The 19501-nt window shown below is 38.9% G+C and overlaps 1 protein-coding gene across 1 annotated transcript; it reads left to right on the top strand.

The window, feature by feature from the left end:
• Positions 1–877: 877 nt before the first annotated feature.
• Positions 878–18982, top strand: cdx1b (caudal type homeobox 1 b). Its single transcript, XM_072375755.1, has 3 exons — positions 878–1376; positions 17571–17719; positions 18735–18982. The coding sequence occupies exons 1-3, from the start codon at positions 878–880 to the stop codon at positions 18966–18968; spliced, it is 882 nt and encodes a 293-aa protein (XP_072231856.1). The 3' UTR covers positions 18969–18982.
• Positions 18983–19501: the final 519 nt, after the last annotated feature.

Genomic DNA, 19501 nt, shown 5'->3' with positions numbered 1-19501 from the left:
ACTCCTCAAACACACCGAAATATAAAAAATACAAATTTCCCTCAAATAACAGAAACTTCGTGAAAATTAACTGAACAAAAAGAATAAAATGTGAATAAATTTAATTTTATGAGCCAAAACTACAGAAACAATGAAGATTTCTAATTATTTAACTTAGATTTGACGTCACAGTTTATTAAAATAACTTTTGTATATATATATAATATATATATATTATAACTTTTCTTTTTTATTAAGTAAAATTCGATATTTTGAGTAATAATAATGAATTGTACATTTATTATTTAAATGTGTTTGTTTCATTAAAATGTCAGATTTGAAAGAAAAAAACTGGTGATTTTTATTGTAAAAACAGTTTATTGAAACATATTTAAACAGTGAACAAAGTGTGCAATAAAGTGATTAAATATAAAAAGGGAATAAATGGGAATAAAGCGCAGATACGGAGGCCGGAGGTGAACAAAGAGCGCTGCGGCCTTTGATGTGCGGCAGCGGACTGTCATGCAAATGCAGGCCGGGAGAGAGGAGCCTGCGGCCGGGGAGGAGGGGAGGAGGGGAGCCGGGGGTCAGGGTGGGAGACCCGCCGCAGACTCCGGTTCATTTCAGAGGAAAAACAGAAACTTTTATGAAATGATGCGCGGACGCGGAGAGGAGGGAGAGGAAGAGAGGCAGCGGCGGAGGGGGAGGAGGAGGGAGATAAGAGCCATAAAAAGCACCATGTGACCGCGGCGGTTTTTAACGGGAGGCTGGTGGAGGGACCGCAGAGAGGCGGAGGACAGGTGGAGGTGCGCGCAGGTACGGAGAGAGCAAAGTGGCTGCAGACAGGTGAGGCAGGCTGGATCCGCAGTATGCTGAGGGAGTCCCCTCACCCGGAAAGATGTACGTGAGCTACCTGCAGCTGGACAAGGACCCCGGCATGTACCCGCACCAGAACCCGGTGTCCCGCCACCCGGGGCTCAGCCTCAGCCCGCAGAACTTCCCGGTGCCCGGCCCGCCGCAGTACTCCGACTTCAGCGGCTACCACCACCACCACCACGGCATCACCAGCGACCCGCACCCGGGGCAGCAGGGCGGCCCGGGCGCGGGCGGCTGGAGCCCGGCCTACCCCCCTCCTCCGCCCACGCGGGATGACTGGTCGTCGCATCACTACGCGGCGGCGGCCGCGGCCGCAGCGGCCGGCGGGGCCCCCGGGGCCTCCTCCATGGCCGGCGCGGTGGGGCCCACCCTGGGATTCAGCCCCCAGGAGTTTCCCGGACAGCCGCCCGGGCTGCTCCCCGCGGCCCTCAACGCGTCGGCGGGGCAGCTGTCTCCCGGCTCCCCGCGGCGGAGGAACCCGTACGACTGGATCCGAACCTCCGCGCCGCCCAGCAACTCCAGTAAGAACCGGACCGTCCCGACAGATTAATGCTGATTACTCTGATGGTTTCCCACTGAAAGGGGAACGCATTTAATCATCTTTATGTGTGCTGCAGCTCCAACAGTCTGTTGAACATTTTAATATGAAGACAGATATGAGTGATTCTCAGATAAATCAGCCTCAGGCTGCAGTTCAACGCGTTTTCTGTGAGCTCATTTCAATTCATCACCTTTAAAAAGTTCGTTTTCTCTCCGGATAAAACATGAAATGATTATTAACCTGAGATTTCCAGAAGAGATGTGTAATTCTGCCTTTGTCTGAGCTTCAGTTTTTTATCCAGCAGCTTTATTAATGGCATTTCTGAACATATATTTGTGTTAAACTGCACAGAAACGACTTTATTCGGGTTTTACTTGAGTTTTCATTGCGTAAAAAGTGAATTTTCGGGTTTTAATTCCAACACAAGCCGCTCCATCCTGATCAGAGGGTGTAAAAGCAGTGAAATGAGCCGGTGGCTCCGGCAGCTGTCAGCTCGGTTCCCACCGCGGATCAAACGTGTTTGAAGCCGGTTTGAAGCCGTTGTGATGTAAATGCGGCTCCGCCTTTGTCCCCAACTTGTCTCTGGGCGGAGAAAACAAGAACCTACAAGATAGTTCCCACTTTGAAGAGTGAAGTGTGACTTTGTTTCAGGCTGATAAGCAGGAACAGATGAGCTGAGAGAATCTGAGGCAGAAAGCTGCTCCAGACTCATGTTTCCATCCTTCAGCTTCCTTTAATGACTCTTTTTAATGAGTTTTTCACAGGAATCTGAGTCCATTCCTGCTGAATCCCAGATTCCAGCTGCTCAGCAGTCCCTGGTTGTCTGGTTCCCCTCTTCATGATGCTCCAACATCTGCAGCAGGAGACAGATGTGGACTGCAGGCAGGCAGCCGAGCTCACACACTCTGTGTGTCTGAAGCTGCTGGAAGTCCTGCAGAATGAGGTCTGGCATCGTCCTGCTGAAATAACCACAGAAGTCACCTTGATGGCAGCATCTGTCTCTGCAGAACTCCAACATCCAGCTGTGCCTCAGTGGTACCTTCACCCAGATGAAGCCCTCCATGCCCTGGACTCTGCTGCAGCCCCAGACCATCACAGACGCTGGCTTTAAACCTTCCTCTGAGAACAGCTGGATGCTCTTTCTCAGCAGTTTTTCCCAGAAGCAGCTGAAACGTGGACTCATCTGCCCACAGAACACCTGTCCACTGTCTTTCTGTCCCTCTGAGATGAGCTGGAGTCCAGAGAACTGGGCCGTGGTTCTGCTCAGAGCTGATATATGGCTTCCTCCTGGTGTGATGCAGCTTCAGCTCACATTTCTGGATGCAGCCGTGGACTGTGTTGAGTGGAAATGCTTTTCCCAGCTCCTCCTGAGCCCATGTGGCTGTATGGATCATGGTGGCCTGACGGTTTCTCCTGCAGTGCTGCCTGAGGGCTCCGAGCTCATCCAGCAGGGCTTTCTGTCCTTGGCCTTTCCACACTGAGACTTCCCCAGACTCCCTGAATCTGTCCCCAATATCCTGCTCTGTAGATGCTGAAAGACCAAAGTTCTTTCCAGTCTGACTCTGAGGAATATTTCCTGAACTTATTGATGATTCTCTGATGGAGTTTGGCACAAAGCGGTGAGCCACGACCCATCCTTGTTGGAGAGGCTGAACCTTTGGTGGAAGCTGCTTTTACACCCAATCCTGACACCCTCACCTGTCAGCAGGTAACCTGCTGCTTGGAGAAGCTCCAGAAGCTGTTGCTGTAGATTCTATCAGTGACTTCAGATCGTTTCTCTGGACTCGTGTCTGTTGAAAAAAGGCAAAAACTTTTTAACTTTAGCTTTTTATTGCAGTTTAAAAAACTTGTTCTTTAACAGTTAAATAAAGCAGGCAGAAGTGGTCCAACATAAAGGTCCGGTCCCTGCTCAGGGGCACCAGATAAATCTGAGGGGCTGTAGATGTTTTTGACTGATTTCATCTTCAAGATGTTTCAGTTTTACTAAATCAAATGAAACTGAACAGAACCATAAATGTTTGGCCCAGATCTTCACTTTTCTTATGGAACCATAAAAAGCCTAAACGATGGCTGCTGTTCTGCCACATCTGGACCAAACAACGCCTTCCGGGTTCATAACTGAACCAGAAGTGGTAAAAGTGGCTCAGATTAGTTATTCTGGGTTATTATATTATTATTTAGTCCAAAAATGGGAGTTAAATTTAATTTGTTTTGAACAAATATGAACAGATCTGATGAAAACACTCAAAACTCTTATTTTTGCTGCTTTGTGAGAAAATATTTGATGTGTGAGAAACTAAGTGAACCCCTGATCCAGCAGCTTCAGCAGCAGTGAGCTGCAGTGATGGTTTCCTGTGGGACGTTATCAGTCTCTCTCCTGGTTCTGGGGGAATCTCGGCCCTCTTCTCTCCAGCGCTGCTTCAGCTCATTGAGGTTTGCAGCTTTGGTTTCTGCACAGCTCTCTTAAGGTCCCACCACAGCATTTCAGTCAGGCTGAGGTCTGGACTCTGACTGGACCATTGCAACACCTTGATTCTTCTCTTTTTCCCACATTCTGCTGTAGATCTGCTGCTGTGTTTGGGATCTTTGTCCTGCTGATGAGCCAGTTTCAGCCCAGCTTTAGCTGTGGGACAGATGGCCTCACATCTGACTCTAGAATACTTTGGTATCCAGAGGAGTTCATGGTGGACTCAATGACTGCAAGGTGCCCAGGTCCTGTGGCTGCAGAACCAGCCCAGATCATCAGCCCTCCACCACCGTGCTTGACAGCTGGTATGAGGTGTTTGTGCTGATATGCTGTGTTTGGTTTCCTCCAAACGTGCTGCTGTGCATTAGGACCAAACATCTCCACTTTGCTCTGGTCTGTCCAAAGGACATTGTTCCAGAAGTCTTGAGCTTTGTTCAGATGCAGCTTTGCAAACCTAAGCTGTGCTGCCATGTTCTTTTTAGAGAGAAGAGGCTTTCTCCTGCAGCCCTTCCAAACAAGCCATCCTTGTTCAGTCTTTTTCTAACTGTGCTGTCATGACCTTTAACCTTTAACATGCTAACTGAGGCCTGTAGAGTCTGAGATGTAGCTCTGGGCTTCTTCACCTTGGGGTGACCTTTAACATTTAGCATGCTAACTGAGGCCTGGAGAGTCTGAGATGTAGCTCTGGGCTTTTTCACCTTGGGGTGACCTTTAACATTTAGCATGCTAACTGAGGCCTGGAGAGTCTGAGATGTAGCTCTGGGCTTTTTCACCTTGGGGTGACCTTTAACATTTAGCATGCTAACTGAGGCCTGGAGAGTCTGAGATGTAGCTCTGGGCTTTTTCACCTTGGGGTGACCTTTAACCTTTAGCATGCTAACTGAGGCCTGTAGAGTCTGAGATGTAGCTCTGGGCTTCTTCACCTTGGGGTGACCTTTAACCTTTAACATGCTAACTGAGGCCTGTAGAGTCTGAGATGTAGCTCTGGGCTTTTTCACCTTGGGGTGACCTTTAACCTTTAACATGCTAACTGAGGCCTGTGGAGTCTGAGATGTAGCTCTGGGCTTCTTCACCTTGGGGTGACCTTTAACCTTTAACATGCTAACTGAGGCCTGTAGAGTCTGAGATGTAGCTCTGGGCTTTTTCACCTTGGGGTGACCTTTAACCTTTAACATGCTAACTGAGGCCTGTGGAGTCTGAGATGTAGCTCTGGGCTTCTTCACCTTGGGGTGACCTTTAACCTTTAACATGCTAACTGAGGCCTGTAGAGTCTGAGATGTAGCTCTGGGCTTTTTCACCTTGGGGTGACCTTTAACCTTTAGCATGCTAACTGAGGCCTGTAGAGTCTGAGATGTAGCTCTGGGCTTTTTCACCTTGGGGTGACCTTTAACCTTTAGCATGCTAACTGAGGCCTGGAGAGTCTGAGATGTAGCTCTGGGCTTTTTCACCTTGGGGTGACCTTTAACCTTTAGCATGCTAACTGAGGCCTGTAGAGTCTGAGATGTAGCTCTGGGCTTCTTCACCTTGGGGTGAACTTGCTGGGACGTCCACTCCTGGGAAGATTGACAGCTGTCCTGAATGTTTTCCACTTGTGAATAATCTTTCTCTCTGTAGAATGATGGACTCCAGATAGTCTGGAAATGGCCTTATAACCCTTCCCAGACTGATGGGCAGCAACAGCTGCTTCTCTGAGATCATTGCTGGTGTCTTTCCTCCTTGGCATCGTGTTAATGCTTCTCCCATGTTGTTGGCTCCTTTTAGTGATGTTATCCTAAACCTAAACAAGTGTTTTAGGTGCCTAACAGCCACCAAACAATAAGTGAGATAGATAGAAGATGTTATTGACTGAGTCATGAAGCTGCAGCTGTGCAGATATGACGATGGAATTTTCTGACCTCTGTGATGTTGGATTTGATAACATCACTTAGCAACATGTTTGTTTTATGCTCAGGTTGATTTTCCATTGTGAAGACAAACTACTTTGTGGAGATGGTTTTATGAGGCATGAGATAAAGCACCACACCTCTTAATGTTGGGATTAAATACACGAGTGACAGTTTGATTGATTTTTTAAACACTGTTTGACTTTTCTTTCCCATAAACAGTTCGTAAAGCCTCCTGAGCATCATATCGTCATCAAACTGTGTTAAAATCAACATAAAAATCCCACTTTTTAGATTAGAAGCCACTGTAAACTTTTAATTTGCTCATGTTTGCTGTGAACTCTCAGCTTCTCCACATCTATGTGTTGTTCTTTATAAGGAGTGATAGTTTTATTTTTTATGGCTCAAACCTTAAAAACTACTTTTCAGTTGGTTTTCCTGCGACCTTGTCATTGTTTCAGCAGTTTTAACCCCTTTACTTAAACCTCTCATCAGGACAGTCAGTTTTAGGGGCTGCAGCGACCCAACTCAACTCCACCCTTCGCCTTTTAACCCTTAAAGGACATTAATGCTAATACGACAGAGCATGTAGTAAAGAACTTGAGTAATTAGACCAAACTTACAGAAAAAGCTTGAAGAACAGTTTTCTCATCTTCAGTTTTTTGCCACTGATCCACCTTTTTGGAGGATTTCTGACCTAAATGATGGAGAAATCCACCGTAAATCTGAACCTTGAACTTACAGAGATTTTTTTCAAATGTTACGGGGTTGAGTTAATGGGAGGATTTGAACTGGCAGCGACTTTAGCCCCCAGAGTTCATGGTCCAGTGCTCTTAATGTGTCCCCTTTAAAGTGCCGACCTCGTGTCCGTAAAGTCCGTTATTCGTACGAAGTCAGACGTTTGAGTGTAAAGCTCTGATTCAGAGGCACGAGGTGTTTATTTGTCACAGTTCTTGTTTTCAGTTGTTTTATTTCCATGTTTTCTCCAGTTGAATTGTTAAAAAACCCCAAAACAGTTGTTTTATTTCCACGTTTTGTCCAGGTGAATCGTAAAAAACCCAAAACTGTTATTTTATTTCCATGTTTTGTCCAGTTGAATCGTAAAAAACCCAAAACAGTTGTTTTATTTTCATGTTTTGTCCAGTTGAATCGTAAAAAACCCAAAACAGTTGTTTTATTTCCACGTTTTGTCCAGTTGAATCGTAAAAAAACTCAAAACAGTTGTTTTATTCCCACGTTTTGTCCAGTTGAATTGTAAAAAACCCCAAACAGTTGTTTTATTACCAAGTTTTGTCCAGTTAAATCGTAAAAAACCCCAAAACAGTTGTTTTATTCCCACGTTTTGTCCAGTTGAATCGTAAAAAAACCCCAAACAGTTGTTTTATTACCATGTTTTGTCCAGTTGAATCGTAAAAAACCCCAAAACAGTTGTTTTATTTACATGTTTTGTCCAGTTGAATCGTGAAAAAAACCCCAAAACAGGTGTTTTATTTCCACGTTTTGTCCAGTTGAATCGTAAAAAAAAAAACCTAAATGCATAAACATAAACAAAACAGTTATTTTATTTCCATGTTTTGTCCAGTTGAATTGTAAAAAACCCAAAACTGTTATTTTATTTCCATGTTTTGTCCAGTTGAATCGTAAAAAACCCAAAACTGTTATTTTATTTCCATGTTTTGTCCAGTTGAATCGTAAAAAACCCAAAACAGTTGTTTTATTTTCATGTTTTGTCCAGTTGAATCGTAAAAAAACCCAAAACAGTTGTTTTATTTCCACGTTTTGTCCAGTTGAAACGTAAAAAAACTCAAAACAGTTGTTTTATTTCCACGTTTTGTCCAGTCGAATCGTAAAAAACCCAAAACAGTTGTTTTATTTCCACGTTTTGTCCAGTTGAATCGTAAAAAACCCCCAAAACAGTTGCTTTATTTCCACGTTTTGTCCAGTTGAATCGTAAAAAAACTCCAAATAGTTGTTTTATTTCCATGTTTTGTCCAGTTGAATCGTAAAAAAACCCCAAACAGTTGCTTTATTTCCATGTTTTGTCCAGTTGAATCGTAAAAAACCCAAAACAGTTGTTTTATTTCCATGTTTTGTCCAGTTGAATCGTAAAAAACCCCAAAACAGTTGTTTTATTTCCATGTTTTGTCCAGTTGAATCGTAAAAAACCCAAAACAGTTGTTTTATTTCCATGTTTTGTCCAGTTGAATCGTAAAAAACCCAAAACAGTTGTTTTATTTCCATGTTTTGTCCAGTTGAATCGTAAAAAAAAAACAAAAAACACTAGTTTTATTTTCATGTTTTATCCAGTTGAATCGTAAAAAACCCAAAACAGTTGTTTTTTCCATGTTTTGTCCAGTTAAATCATAAAAATCCCCAAAACAGTTGTTTTATTTCTACGTTTTGTCCAGTTGGATCGTAAAAAACCCAAAACAGTAGTTTTATTTTCATGTTTTATCCAGTTGAATCGTAAAAAACCCAAAACAGTTGTTTTTTCCATGTTTTGTCCAGTTAAATCATAAAAATCCCCAAAACAGTTGTTTTATTTCCATGTTTTGTCCAGTACAATCGTAAAAAACCCAAAACAGTTGTTTTCTTTTCTTGTTTTGTCCAGTTGAATCATAAAAAAACCTAAATGCATAAACATAAACAAAACAGTTGTTTTATTTCTACGTTTTGTCCAGTTGAATTGTAAAAAACCCAAAACAGTTGTTTTATTTCCACGTTTTGTCCAGTACAATCGTAAAAAACCCAAAACATTTGTTTTATTTTCATGTTTTGTCCAGTTGAATCGTAAAAAAACCCTAAATGCATAAACATAAACAAAACAGTTATTTTATTTCCATGTTTTGTCCAGTTAAATCATAAAAATCCCCAAAACAGTTGTTTTATTTCCATGTTTTGTCCAGTACAATCGTAAAAAACCCAAAACATTTGTTTTATTTTCATGTTTTGTCCAGTTAAATCATAAAAAAACCCTAAATGCATAAACATAAACAAAACAGTTGTTTTATTTCCATGTTTTGTCCAGTTGAATCGTAAAAAAAACAAAACAGTTGTTTTATTTCCACGTTTTGTCCAGTTGAATCGTAAAAAACCCAAAACAGTTGTTTTGTTTCCATGTTTTGTCCAGTTGAATCGTAAAAAACCCAAAACAGTTGTTTTATTTACATGTTTTGTTCAGTTGAATCGTCCAGTTGTTTTATTTACATGTTTTGTCCAGTTGAATCGTAAAAAAAACCAAAACAGTTGTTTTATTTCCATGTTTTGTCCAGTTGAATCGTAAAAAACCCAAAATAGTTGTTTTATTTCCATGTTTTGTCCAGTTGAATCGTAAAAAAACCCCAAACAGTTGCTTTATTTCCATGTTTTGTCCAGTTGAATCGTAAAAAACCCAAAACAGTTGTTTTATTTCCATGTTTTGTCCAGTTGAATCGTAAAAAACCCCAAAACAGTTGTTTTATTTCCATGTTTTGTCCAGTTGAATCGTAAAAAACCCAAAACAGTTGTTTTATTTCCATGTTTTGTCCAGTTGAATCGTAAAAAACCCAAAACAGTTGTTTTATTTCCATGTTTTGTCCAGTTGAATCGTAAAAAAAAACAAAAAACACTAGTTTTATTTTCATGTTTTATCCAGTTGAATCGTAAAAAACCCAAAACAGTTGTTTTTTCCATGTTTTGTCCAGTTAAATCATAAAAATCCCCAAAACAGTTGTTTTATTTCTACGTTTTGTCCAGTTGGATCGTAAAAAACCCAAAACAGTAGTTTTATTTTCATGTTTTATCCAGTTGAATCGTAAAAAACCCAAAACAGTTGTTTTTTCCATGTTTTGTCCAGTTAAATCATAAAAATCCCCAAAACAGTTGTTTTATTTCCATGTTTTGTCCAGTACAGTCGTAAAAAACCCAAAACAGTTGTTTTCTTTTCTTGTTTTGTCCAGTTGAATCATAAAAAAACCTAAATGCATAAACATAAACAAAACAGTTGTTTTATTTCTACGTTTTGTCCAGTTGAATTGTAAAAAACCCAAAACAGTTGTTTTATTTCCACGTTTTGTCCAGTACAATCGTAAAAAACCCAAAACATTTGTTTTATTTTCATGTTTTGTCCAGTTGAATCGTAAAAAAACCCTAAATGCATAAACATAAACAAAACAGTTATTTTATTTCCATGTTTTGTCCAGTTAAATCATAAAAATCCCCAAAACAGTTGTTTTATTTCCATGTTTTGTCCAGTACAATCGTAAAAAACCCAAAACATTTGTTTTATTTTCATGTTTTGTCCAGTTAAATCATAAAAAAACCCTAAATGCATAAACATAAACAAAACAGTTGTTTTATTTCCATGTTTTGTCCAGTTGAATCGTAAAAAAAACAAAACAGTTGTTTTATTTCCACGTTTTGTCCAGTTGAATCGTAAAAAACCCAAAACAGTTGTTTTGTTTCCATGTTTTGTCCAGTTGAATCGTAAAAAACCCAAAACAGTTGTTTTATTTACATGTTTTGTTCAGTTGAATCGTCCAGTTGTTTTATTTACATGTTTTGTCCAGTTGAATCGTAAAAAAAACCAAAACAGTTGTTTTATTTCCATGTTTTGTCCAGTTGAATCGTAAAAAACCCAAAATAGTTGTTTTATTTCCATGTTTTGTCCAGTTGAATCGTAAAAAACCCAAAACAGTTGTTTTATTTCCACGTTTTGTCCAGTTGAATCGTAAAAAAACCCAAACAGTTGTTTTATTTTCATGTTTTGTCCAGTTGAATCGTAAAAACCCCAAAACAGTTGTTTTATTTTCATGTTTTGTCCAGTTGAATCGTAAAAAACCCAAAACAGTTGTTTTATTTCCACGTTTTGTCCAGTTGGATCGTAAAAAACCCAAAACAGTAGTTTTATTTTCATGTTTTATCCAGTTGAATCGTAAAAAACCCAAAACAGTTGTTTTTTCCATGTTTTGTCCAGTTAAATCATAAAAATCCCCAAAACAGTTGTTTTATTTCCATGTTTTGTCCAGTACAATCGTAAAAAACCCAAAACAGTTGTTTTCTTTTCTTGTTTTGTCCAGTTGAATCATAAAAAAACCTAAATGCATAAACATAAACAAAACAGTTGTTTTATTTCTACGTTTTGTCCAGTTGAATTGTAAAAAACCCAAAACAGTTGTTTTATTTCCACGTTTTGTCCAGTACAATCGTAAAAAACCCAAAACATTTGTTTTATTTTCATGTTTTGTCCAGTTGAATCGTAAAAAAACCCTAAATGCATAAACATAAACAAAACAGTTATTTTATTTCCATGTTTTGTCCAGTTAAATCATAAAAATCCCCAAAACAGTTGTTTTATTTCCATGTTTTGTCCAGTACAATCGTAAAAAACCCAAAACATTTGTTTTATTTTCATGTTTTGTCCAGTTAAATCATAAAAAAAACCCTAAATGCATAAACATAAACAAAACAGTTGTTTTATTTCCATGTTTTGTCCAGTTGAATCGTAAAAAAAACAAAACAGTTGTTTTATTTCCACGTTTTGTCCAGTTGAATCGTAAAAAACCCAAAACAGTTGTTTTGTTTCCATGTTTTGTCCAGTTGAATCGTAAAAAACCCAAAACAGTTGTTTTATTTACATGTTTTGTTCAGTTGAATCGTCCAGTTGTTTTATTTACATGTTTTGTCCAGTTGAATCGTAAAAAAAACCAAAACAGTTGTTTTATTTCCATGTTTTGTCCAGTTGAATCGTAAAAAACCCAAAATAGTTGTTTTATTTCCATGTTTTGTCCAGTTGAATCGTAAAAAAACCCCAAACAGTTGCTTTATTTCCATGTTTTGTCCAGTTGAATCGTAAAAAACCCAAAACAGTTGTTTTATTTCCATGTTTTGTCCAGTTGAATCGTAAAAAACCCCAAAACAGTTGTTTTATTTCCATGTTTTGTCCAGTTGAATCGTAAAAAACCCAAAACAGTTGTTTTATTTCCATGTTTTGTCCAGTTGAATCGTAAAAAACCCAAAACAGTTGTTTTATTTCCATGTTTTGTCCAGTTGAATCGTAAAAAAAAACAAAAAAACACTAGTTTTATTTTCATGTTTTATCCAGTTGAATCGTAAAAAACCCAAAACAGTTGTTTTTTCCATGTTTTGTCCAGTTAAATCATAAAAATCCCCAAAACAGTTGTTTTATTTCTACGTTTTGTCCAGTTGGATCGTAAAAAACCCAAAACAGTAGTTTTATTTTCATGTTTTATCCAGTTGAATCGTAAAAAACCCAAAACAGTTGTTTTTTCCATGTTTTGTCCAGTTAAATCATAAAAATCCCCAAAACAGTTGTTTTATTTCCATGTTTTGTCCAGTACAGTCGTAAAAAACCCAAAACAGTTGTTTTCTTTTCTTGTTTTGTCCAGTTGAATCATAAAAAAACCTAAATGCATAAACATAAACAAAACAGTTGTTTTATTTCTACGTTTTGTCCAGTTGAATTGTAAAAAACCCAAAACAGTTGTTTTATTTCCACGTTTTGTCCAGTACAATCGTAAAAAACCCAAAACATTTGTTTTATTTTCATGTTTTGTCCAGTTGAATCGTAAAAAAACCCTAAATGCATAAACATAAACAAAACAGTTATTTTATTTCCATGTTTTGTCCAGTACAATCGTAAAAAACCCAAAACATTTGTTTTATTTTCATGTTTTGTCCAGTTAAATCATAAAAAAACCCTAAATGCATAAACATAAACAAAACAGTTGTTTTATTTCCATGTTTTGTCCAGTTGAATCGTAAAAAAAACAAAACAGTTGTTTTATTTCCACGTTTTGTCCAGTTGAATCGTAAAAAACCCAAAACAGTTGTTTTGTTTCCATGTTTTGTCCAGTTGAATCGTAAAAAACCCAAAACAGTTGTTTTATTTACATGTTTTGTTCAGTTGAATCGTCCAGTTGTTTTATTTACATGTTTTGTCCAGTTGAATCGTAAAAAAAACCAAAACAGTTGTTTTATTTCCATGTTTTGTCCAGTTGAATCGTAAAAAACCCAAAATAGTTGTTTTATTTCCATGTTTTGTCCAGTTGAATCGTAAAAAACCCAAAACAGTTGTTTTATTTCCACGTTTTGTCCAGTTGAATCGTAAAAAAACCCAAACAGTTGTTTTATTTTCATGTTTTGTCCAGTTGAATCGTAAAAACCCCAAAACAGTTGTTTTATTTTCATGTTTTGTCCAGTTGAATCGTAAAAAACCCAAAACAGTTGTTTTATTTCCACGTTTTGTCCAGTTGGATCGTAAAAAACCCAAAACAGTAGTTTTATTTTCATGTTTTATCCAGTTGAATCGTAAAAAACCCAAAACAGTTGTTTTTTCCATGTTTTGTCCAGTTAAATCATAAAAATCCCCAAAACAGTTGTTTTATTTCCATGTTTTGTCCAGTACAATCGTAAAAAACCCAAAACAGTTGTTTTCTTTTCTTGTTTTGTCCAGTTGAATCATAAAAAAACCTAAATGCATAAACATAAACAAAACAGTTGTTTTATTTCTACGTTTTGTCCAGTTGAATTGTAAAAAACCCAAAACAGTTGTTTTATTTCCACGTTTTGTCCAGTACAATCGTAAAAAACCCAAAACATTTGTTTTATTTTCATGTTTTGTCCAGTTTAATCGTAAAAAAACCCTAAATGCATAAACATAAACAAAACAGTTATTTTATTTCCATGTTTTGTCCAGTTAAATCATAAAAATCCCCAAAACAGTTGTTTTATTTCCATGTTTTGTCCAGTACAATCGTAAAAAACCCAAAACATTTGTTTTATTTTCATGTTTTGTCCAGTTGAATCATAAAAAAACCCTAAATGCATAAACATAAACAAAACAGTTGTTTTATTTCCATGTTTTGTCCAGTTGAATCGTAAAAAAAACAAAACAGTTGTTTTATTTCCACGTTTTGTCCAGTTGAATCGTAAAAAACCCAAAACAGTTGTTTTGTTTCCATGTTTTGTCCAGTTGAATCGTAAAAAAACCAAAACAGTTGTTTAATTTACATGTTTTGTTCAGTTGAATCGTCCAGTTGTTTTATTTACATGTTTTGTCCAGTTGAATCGTAAAAAAAACCAAAACAGTTGTTTTATTTCCATGTTTTGTCCAGTTGAATCGTAAAAAACCCAAAACAGTTGTTTTATTTCCACGTTTTGTCCAGTTGAATCGTAAAAAAACCCAAACAGTTGTTTTATTTTCATGTTTTGTCCAGTTGAATCGTAAAAACCCCAAAACAGTTGTTTTATTTTCATGTTTTGTCCAGTTGAATCGTAAAAAACCCAAAACAGTTGTTTTATTTCCACGTTTTGTCCAGTTGAATCGTAAAAAAACCCAAACAGTTGTTTTATTTTCATGTTTTGTCCAGTTGAATCGTAAAAACCCCAAAACAGTTGTTTTATTTTCATGTTTTGTCCAGTTGAATCGTAAAAAACCCCAAAACAGTTGTTTTATTTTCATGTTTTGTCCAGTTGAATCGTAAAAAAAACCAAAACAGTTGTTTTAGTCTCAGATTTGACTCAGTCTGGATCTCAGAGGACAGACTGAAGAGCTTATTGATTTACGCTCCTTCACCAGCGCCCGTTTTTCCAGGCTTTTTATCTGCCGATGGAGATCAAACTGTTGGTTTTAACTTTGTGACAAACGGAGCAGAAGCTCGGACAGTTCGGACAGATGTTCCCCTGAAACTAAAATGTTTGAGTTTGGACTCGCCCTGGTGACCGATTAGAGCGCAGACGGAGGGAGTGTTTAAAGAAGAGGGACACGTCACTTATTGAACTGTTGTGTGTTCAGAGTTAATGTTGAATCAGAGCGCGTTAAAGAGAGCTGAAGCTCCTTTAATTACCTCAAACACTCACAAGCTGTTTTCACACATTTACAAACACAGACTGCACGGAAAAGCAAGAATGTGTGCACGAGGAAGCCGTGAAAATGCCAAAATGAGCCGACACAGCACAGACAGATGAAGACATTCGTGTTTTACTGTCTGTATCAGAGCGATCTCTTCCTTTTGCTTTCAGCCTGCATCTGAACACCCTGAACAGTTCATTCAAATAATCTTAATTTTCCAGAGTAGAATGCAGGAGAAAACATGTATTTCTGGAAACCACCACTATGTTTCATCCCAGTGTTTCTTGAGCCCGTTTCAAATATCAGTTGCACCATATTGGCTCAGAAAAGATGACTTTGTAACCCAGCTCTGCTCCTCTATGGTTAAAGACACCAAACCAGTGGCGAGGAATCAGCTGAGTGACGGCAGCCTTGTTGGTGCTTTGCTGTGTTTCGCCTCTGTTCCGAACAGCCTTGGCGGCTCTGAGGCGTCACATCGACCTCGACCACCCGGTTTCGCCTCAGTATTTCCCACAAGATACGAAGACAAATCAGTCCTGGTTTAAACATCTTTGTGAAAAGGGAGGTGTCACATCCAAATGCTTTGTTGTATTCAGAGACAGTCAGAACGGTTATATGAGCGCCATCGGATCGGATTAAAGGCTAAATTACAATAAGAGTTATTCAGCTCATGTAGACGCCTTAGTCTGACTAAGAATTGGACCGGATCGGATTAAGACCCGAGATAACTCGACAGTGGATCGGATCGAGTGTTCTGCGCATGCTCCAGGTTTTTTCCGTCACCCGGAAGTGGAAGGAGACGATATTCCTGTTGCTGTCGTTAGAAAGAAAGAAACAAGGCGATGGAGAATGCGCCGTTGTGCATCGTCTGTGCCATAACCAGCTCATCCCAGATGGAGAGGGACGCAGCTTCATCTCGCTCTGCGTTCGCCATCTTTCTGAATGCCTGAGTTTGTTGTTGTTGGTGGTGAAGACGCCAACAGGAAGTGGCTCTATTAGCGATAGCTGAAATGGGGACAGCGCCACCTATGGTACCGGGGTATGACCTGCTTTGTGCCAGTGATTCCATTCATTCACCGCCATATATCCAAGGATAATTACCCTCAGATAAGAACCCAACTGTAGCTGTAATCCAGTTAATCTCATCCTCTATACCAGGGATGTCAAACTCCGGTCCTCGAGGGCCTTTGTCCTGCAGGTTTTAGATGTTTCCTGCTCCAACACCTGATTGAGATCAATGCCTCATTAGCTGGTTTGTGCAGAATGTAACAATCTTTTGAAGAGATTCATTGAATCTGAATCAGGTGTAGACCCACTGACTGAGGCTGAAAACACTTCTCTAACCTAAACTCTTTAGGTGGCTGAGAGGAACACTGTGTTCACGTTTGATGTCATTCTGTCTTTGGTTAAAGAACCTTTAGTTTCATTAAATATTTGGAGTTTAAAACACATTAAAACGCTTCGTTGCTTGAAATTTACTGCTACGCATTACATGGACCAATATTCTGAGTTATGGAGAATTGCGACACCCGATTACAGACTTTGGAGATGCACGACCAACTGAAATAGCACCAAAGTGCTGGTTTGGGTCAAGATGTCAGCGGAAACCATGATTTATGTCTAAAAGCCTGCATGTGCTCACTGCCAAAGTGTTTGGTGAGAACAATGTGGACAGATATGTTGAGGGGATATTCGCCACTATTGATGCCTCCAAACTGCTTCATTGCTTCAATAGATGGACCGATAAAATGCACATGGATAGCTTTAATGTTTAATGTTTAATGTTGTGAATATGAACACGTGAAGATGTTTAAAAAGACTTTGTGGATTGTTAAGAATGATGTTTGTTCCAACGTGGAGTTACATTTGAGGATGACTGTGATGTGATTTATGTAAAACAGACAACAATAAGAGATCCAAAATGATTGGAAACATAGAAAAAATGAGCACAAAGAAAAACAAAAGATCACGAAAAACCAGAAAATTACGTAATTAAATCAGTCAAATGGGTCTCGGTGCTCTGTGCTCCAAAGTTTCATCTTTCTGCATCCTTAAAACAGGGATGTGTGAGTCTATATTGTTACAGCTGAATTCCTTCTTCTCCTGTCAGAGACTGAGAATCTGCCCAATTAAGACCAACTTAAAGCATTTCCAGACTGTCGCTCTGCTCTGATGAAATCCTGATTTTTTTTTAACTGCAGCCTCTGACAAAATCAGCAGTCAGGGAACTGAAAGACAGCGTCTCACGGCCCTGAATTCAGCTGTCCTGACATGTCCTGACGCCTCCCACAGAGCAGGAGAGAGGCAGCAGATGTCTGGAGGCAGACTTTTCTCCTCTTTTGCATGGAAACTTGGACAGTCGTCCAGTTCAATGGATTAAATGTGTCTATACAAGTTAATTTGATGAGTTTTTAAGTCAATTTATTGACGGTTTTAAGCTTTGAAAGCCACAGTACAGGAAGAACACTGTGGAATAAAAGTGATGCCAAAGCTTAATGTTTTACTGAACTTTTGAACAGCTCATTTTGTTTCACTTCGGACATTGTGACGGAGCAGTTTTCACAGCAGCACATGAGCTCATAAATGAATAAAAGCTGATAAGCATTCAGTTTATGCAAATGCAGCCGCGGCAGGTGGTGTATTTGAATACAGGGTTTACGGTGAGAACACTCAGCTCCATCCGACGCGCTCTGGCAGCGCAGCTTTACAACATATAAAAGAAAAACTCACAACTTCATTCACATTTTTACATACTAACAGCGGGTGTGATTTTGTGCAGCTGAAGCAGAATCATTTCAGCGTCAGACTCGCTCTGAGGCCTCAGAATGACACTAAAACGGATTAAATAAAAGGGACTTTATTGCAGTTTATGTATTAAAGTGTTGTAGATCGATAACTAAACTGCTTGTAATGTAGTTACAGTTCATATCAGCTCCAACTTTTATCTTTAAAGTCTTTTTCTGTCTTTTCCAGACGGGAAGACTCGGACTAAAGACAAGTATCGAGTGGTTTACACCGACCACCAGAGGCTGGAGCTGGAGAAGGAGTTTCACTACAGCAAATATATCACCATCCGGAGGAAGGCGGAGCTCGCCACGGCGCTCAGCCTGTCAGAAAGACAGGTACAGCCGCTCAAATGAGGTTTTATCAGTGAAAAGTCTGGTTTTCTTAAAAGTAAAAGGTCTTCGGATTGCTCAGAATTCATTTTCAGGAGCAAATTCTTTATGTTTTTACTTATAAGCATTAATTTGTATAACTTTGAATAGCATATTAGAGTTTATTTATTTACAAAAATTCAATTAGATTCAATTCACTTTATTTATAAATCTCACTGCATACAGTCCAGTTCACTGCAATACAATCATAATCCAAACTAATTAAAGTCATTAAATTCCAAATGAGTTCATTTCATCTGAAGCCAATTAGAAAAAGGAAACCAACAGATTGCATCAAAACTTCTCAATTCAATCCCCCTTTAACATGCATCTTCTTTTTGCAGGTTTCTCTCGATATTCATTAAAAATTTGTCAGTAAAAACAGAATTTTGTAAAGTGAAATTAAAGATGAGAAATACAAGAAGCTGTCACATTATATCTTGTGTCAGTTGTGCAGAAAATACACATTTTGTTGACTATGTTAAATAACAAGTGTTACTATGGAAACATCTCCAAAAAGAGGTTAGCTAGCTAAGGAAACCAACAGATTGCATCAATTCAATCCCCCTCTCAGATTAATCTTCTTTTTGCAGGTTTCTCTCGATATTCATTAAAGATTTGTCAGTAAAAACAGAATTTTGAAAACTTAATTTGACTTGATTTCGGAGTGAAATTAAAGATGAGAAATACAAGAATTACATTCTTATTATATAATCATATTATATCTTGTGTCAGTTGTGCAGAAAATACACATTTTGCTTCCATGTTAAGTAACAAAAGTGTTACTATGGAAACGTCTCCAAAAAGACGTTAGCTAGCGAAGGAAACCAACAGATTGCATCAAAACTTTGCAATCTGCACTATATGTTTGGTCAAAGTTGGATTAAAAACCTCGTCACGCAGCTAGCTGCTCATGTTTTGACGCAAATGTTTGTCAGAGAAGTAAATGTTTGGTTTTCTGATATAAATCCGACTTTTCCAGGTGAAAATCTGGTTCCAGAACCGACGAGCGAAGGAGCGCAAAATCAACAAGAAGAAGCTCCAGCAGCCGGCTTCCTCCACGACCACGCCCACTCCCCCCACGGGCAGCAACGGCAGCGGCGGCGGTCTCCACGGTAACGGCAGCAGCAGTGTTGCGATGGTGACGAGCAGCAGCGGCAACAACGGGCTGGTGTCTCCATCTTCTTTGGCTTTGAACATCAAAGAGGAATACTGAGCGGGGAAGAAGACGACGCTTCACTGGACATCTGCTGATGTTGGGGATTCGGACTTAAAATCCTCCTCGACAAACTGAAACGTTTCACATTTTGAATATTTCCACCTTTTTAAAGCTGAAGCTCATCAAAAAAATTAGAAAATACCAACAGGTGACGCTGCCAGGAGCCCCCCCCCCAGCCAGCCGAAAGACCTCTAAAACACTTTGGAAAAAGCAGCTATCACATCATGATCCAACAGACCACAAACTCACAATGTTCCTCCAACTCACTTTATCTTATATTCCTCCAGAGTTTTTATACGTGCCTCAGCTGACAGGTTTGATTCAGGGTAATTTTTTAGCTTTAAAACTACCAAAAAAGGTAGTTATTTTCAGGTAAATCCAGTCTCCACGAGTTTATCTTCAGGTAATCTTTTCTCAACTGTAACTTAAAGTTAAAAAGTCAGAAAGTCTCTCGTAGTGTTCAAGCTGTGGCCACAAATAAGTGCTAAAACTCAAGAATGTGACTGCAGTGAAGTGGTGGTCAGCAGGTG

This window comes from Leuresthes tenuis, unplaced genomic scaffold, assembly GCF_036924035.1.
Source record: "Leuresthes tenuis unplaced genomic scaffold, fLeuTen1.0.hap1 SCAF_21, whole genome shotgun sequence".
Classification (NCBI taxonomy): Eukaryota; Metazoa; Chordata; class Actinopteri; order Atheriniformes; family Atherinopsidae; genus Leuresthes; species Leuresthes tenuis.
This window is presented reverse-complemented; position numbering and strand designations above follow the sequence as displayed.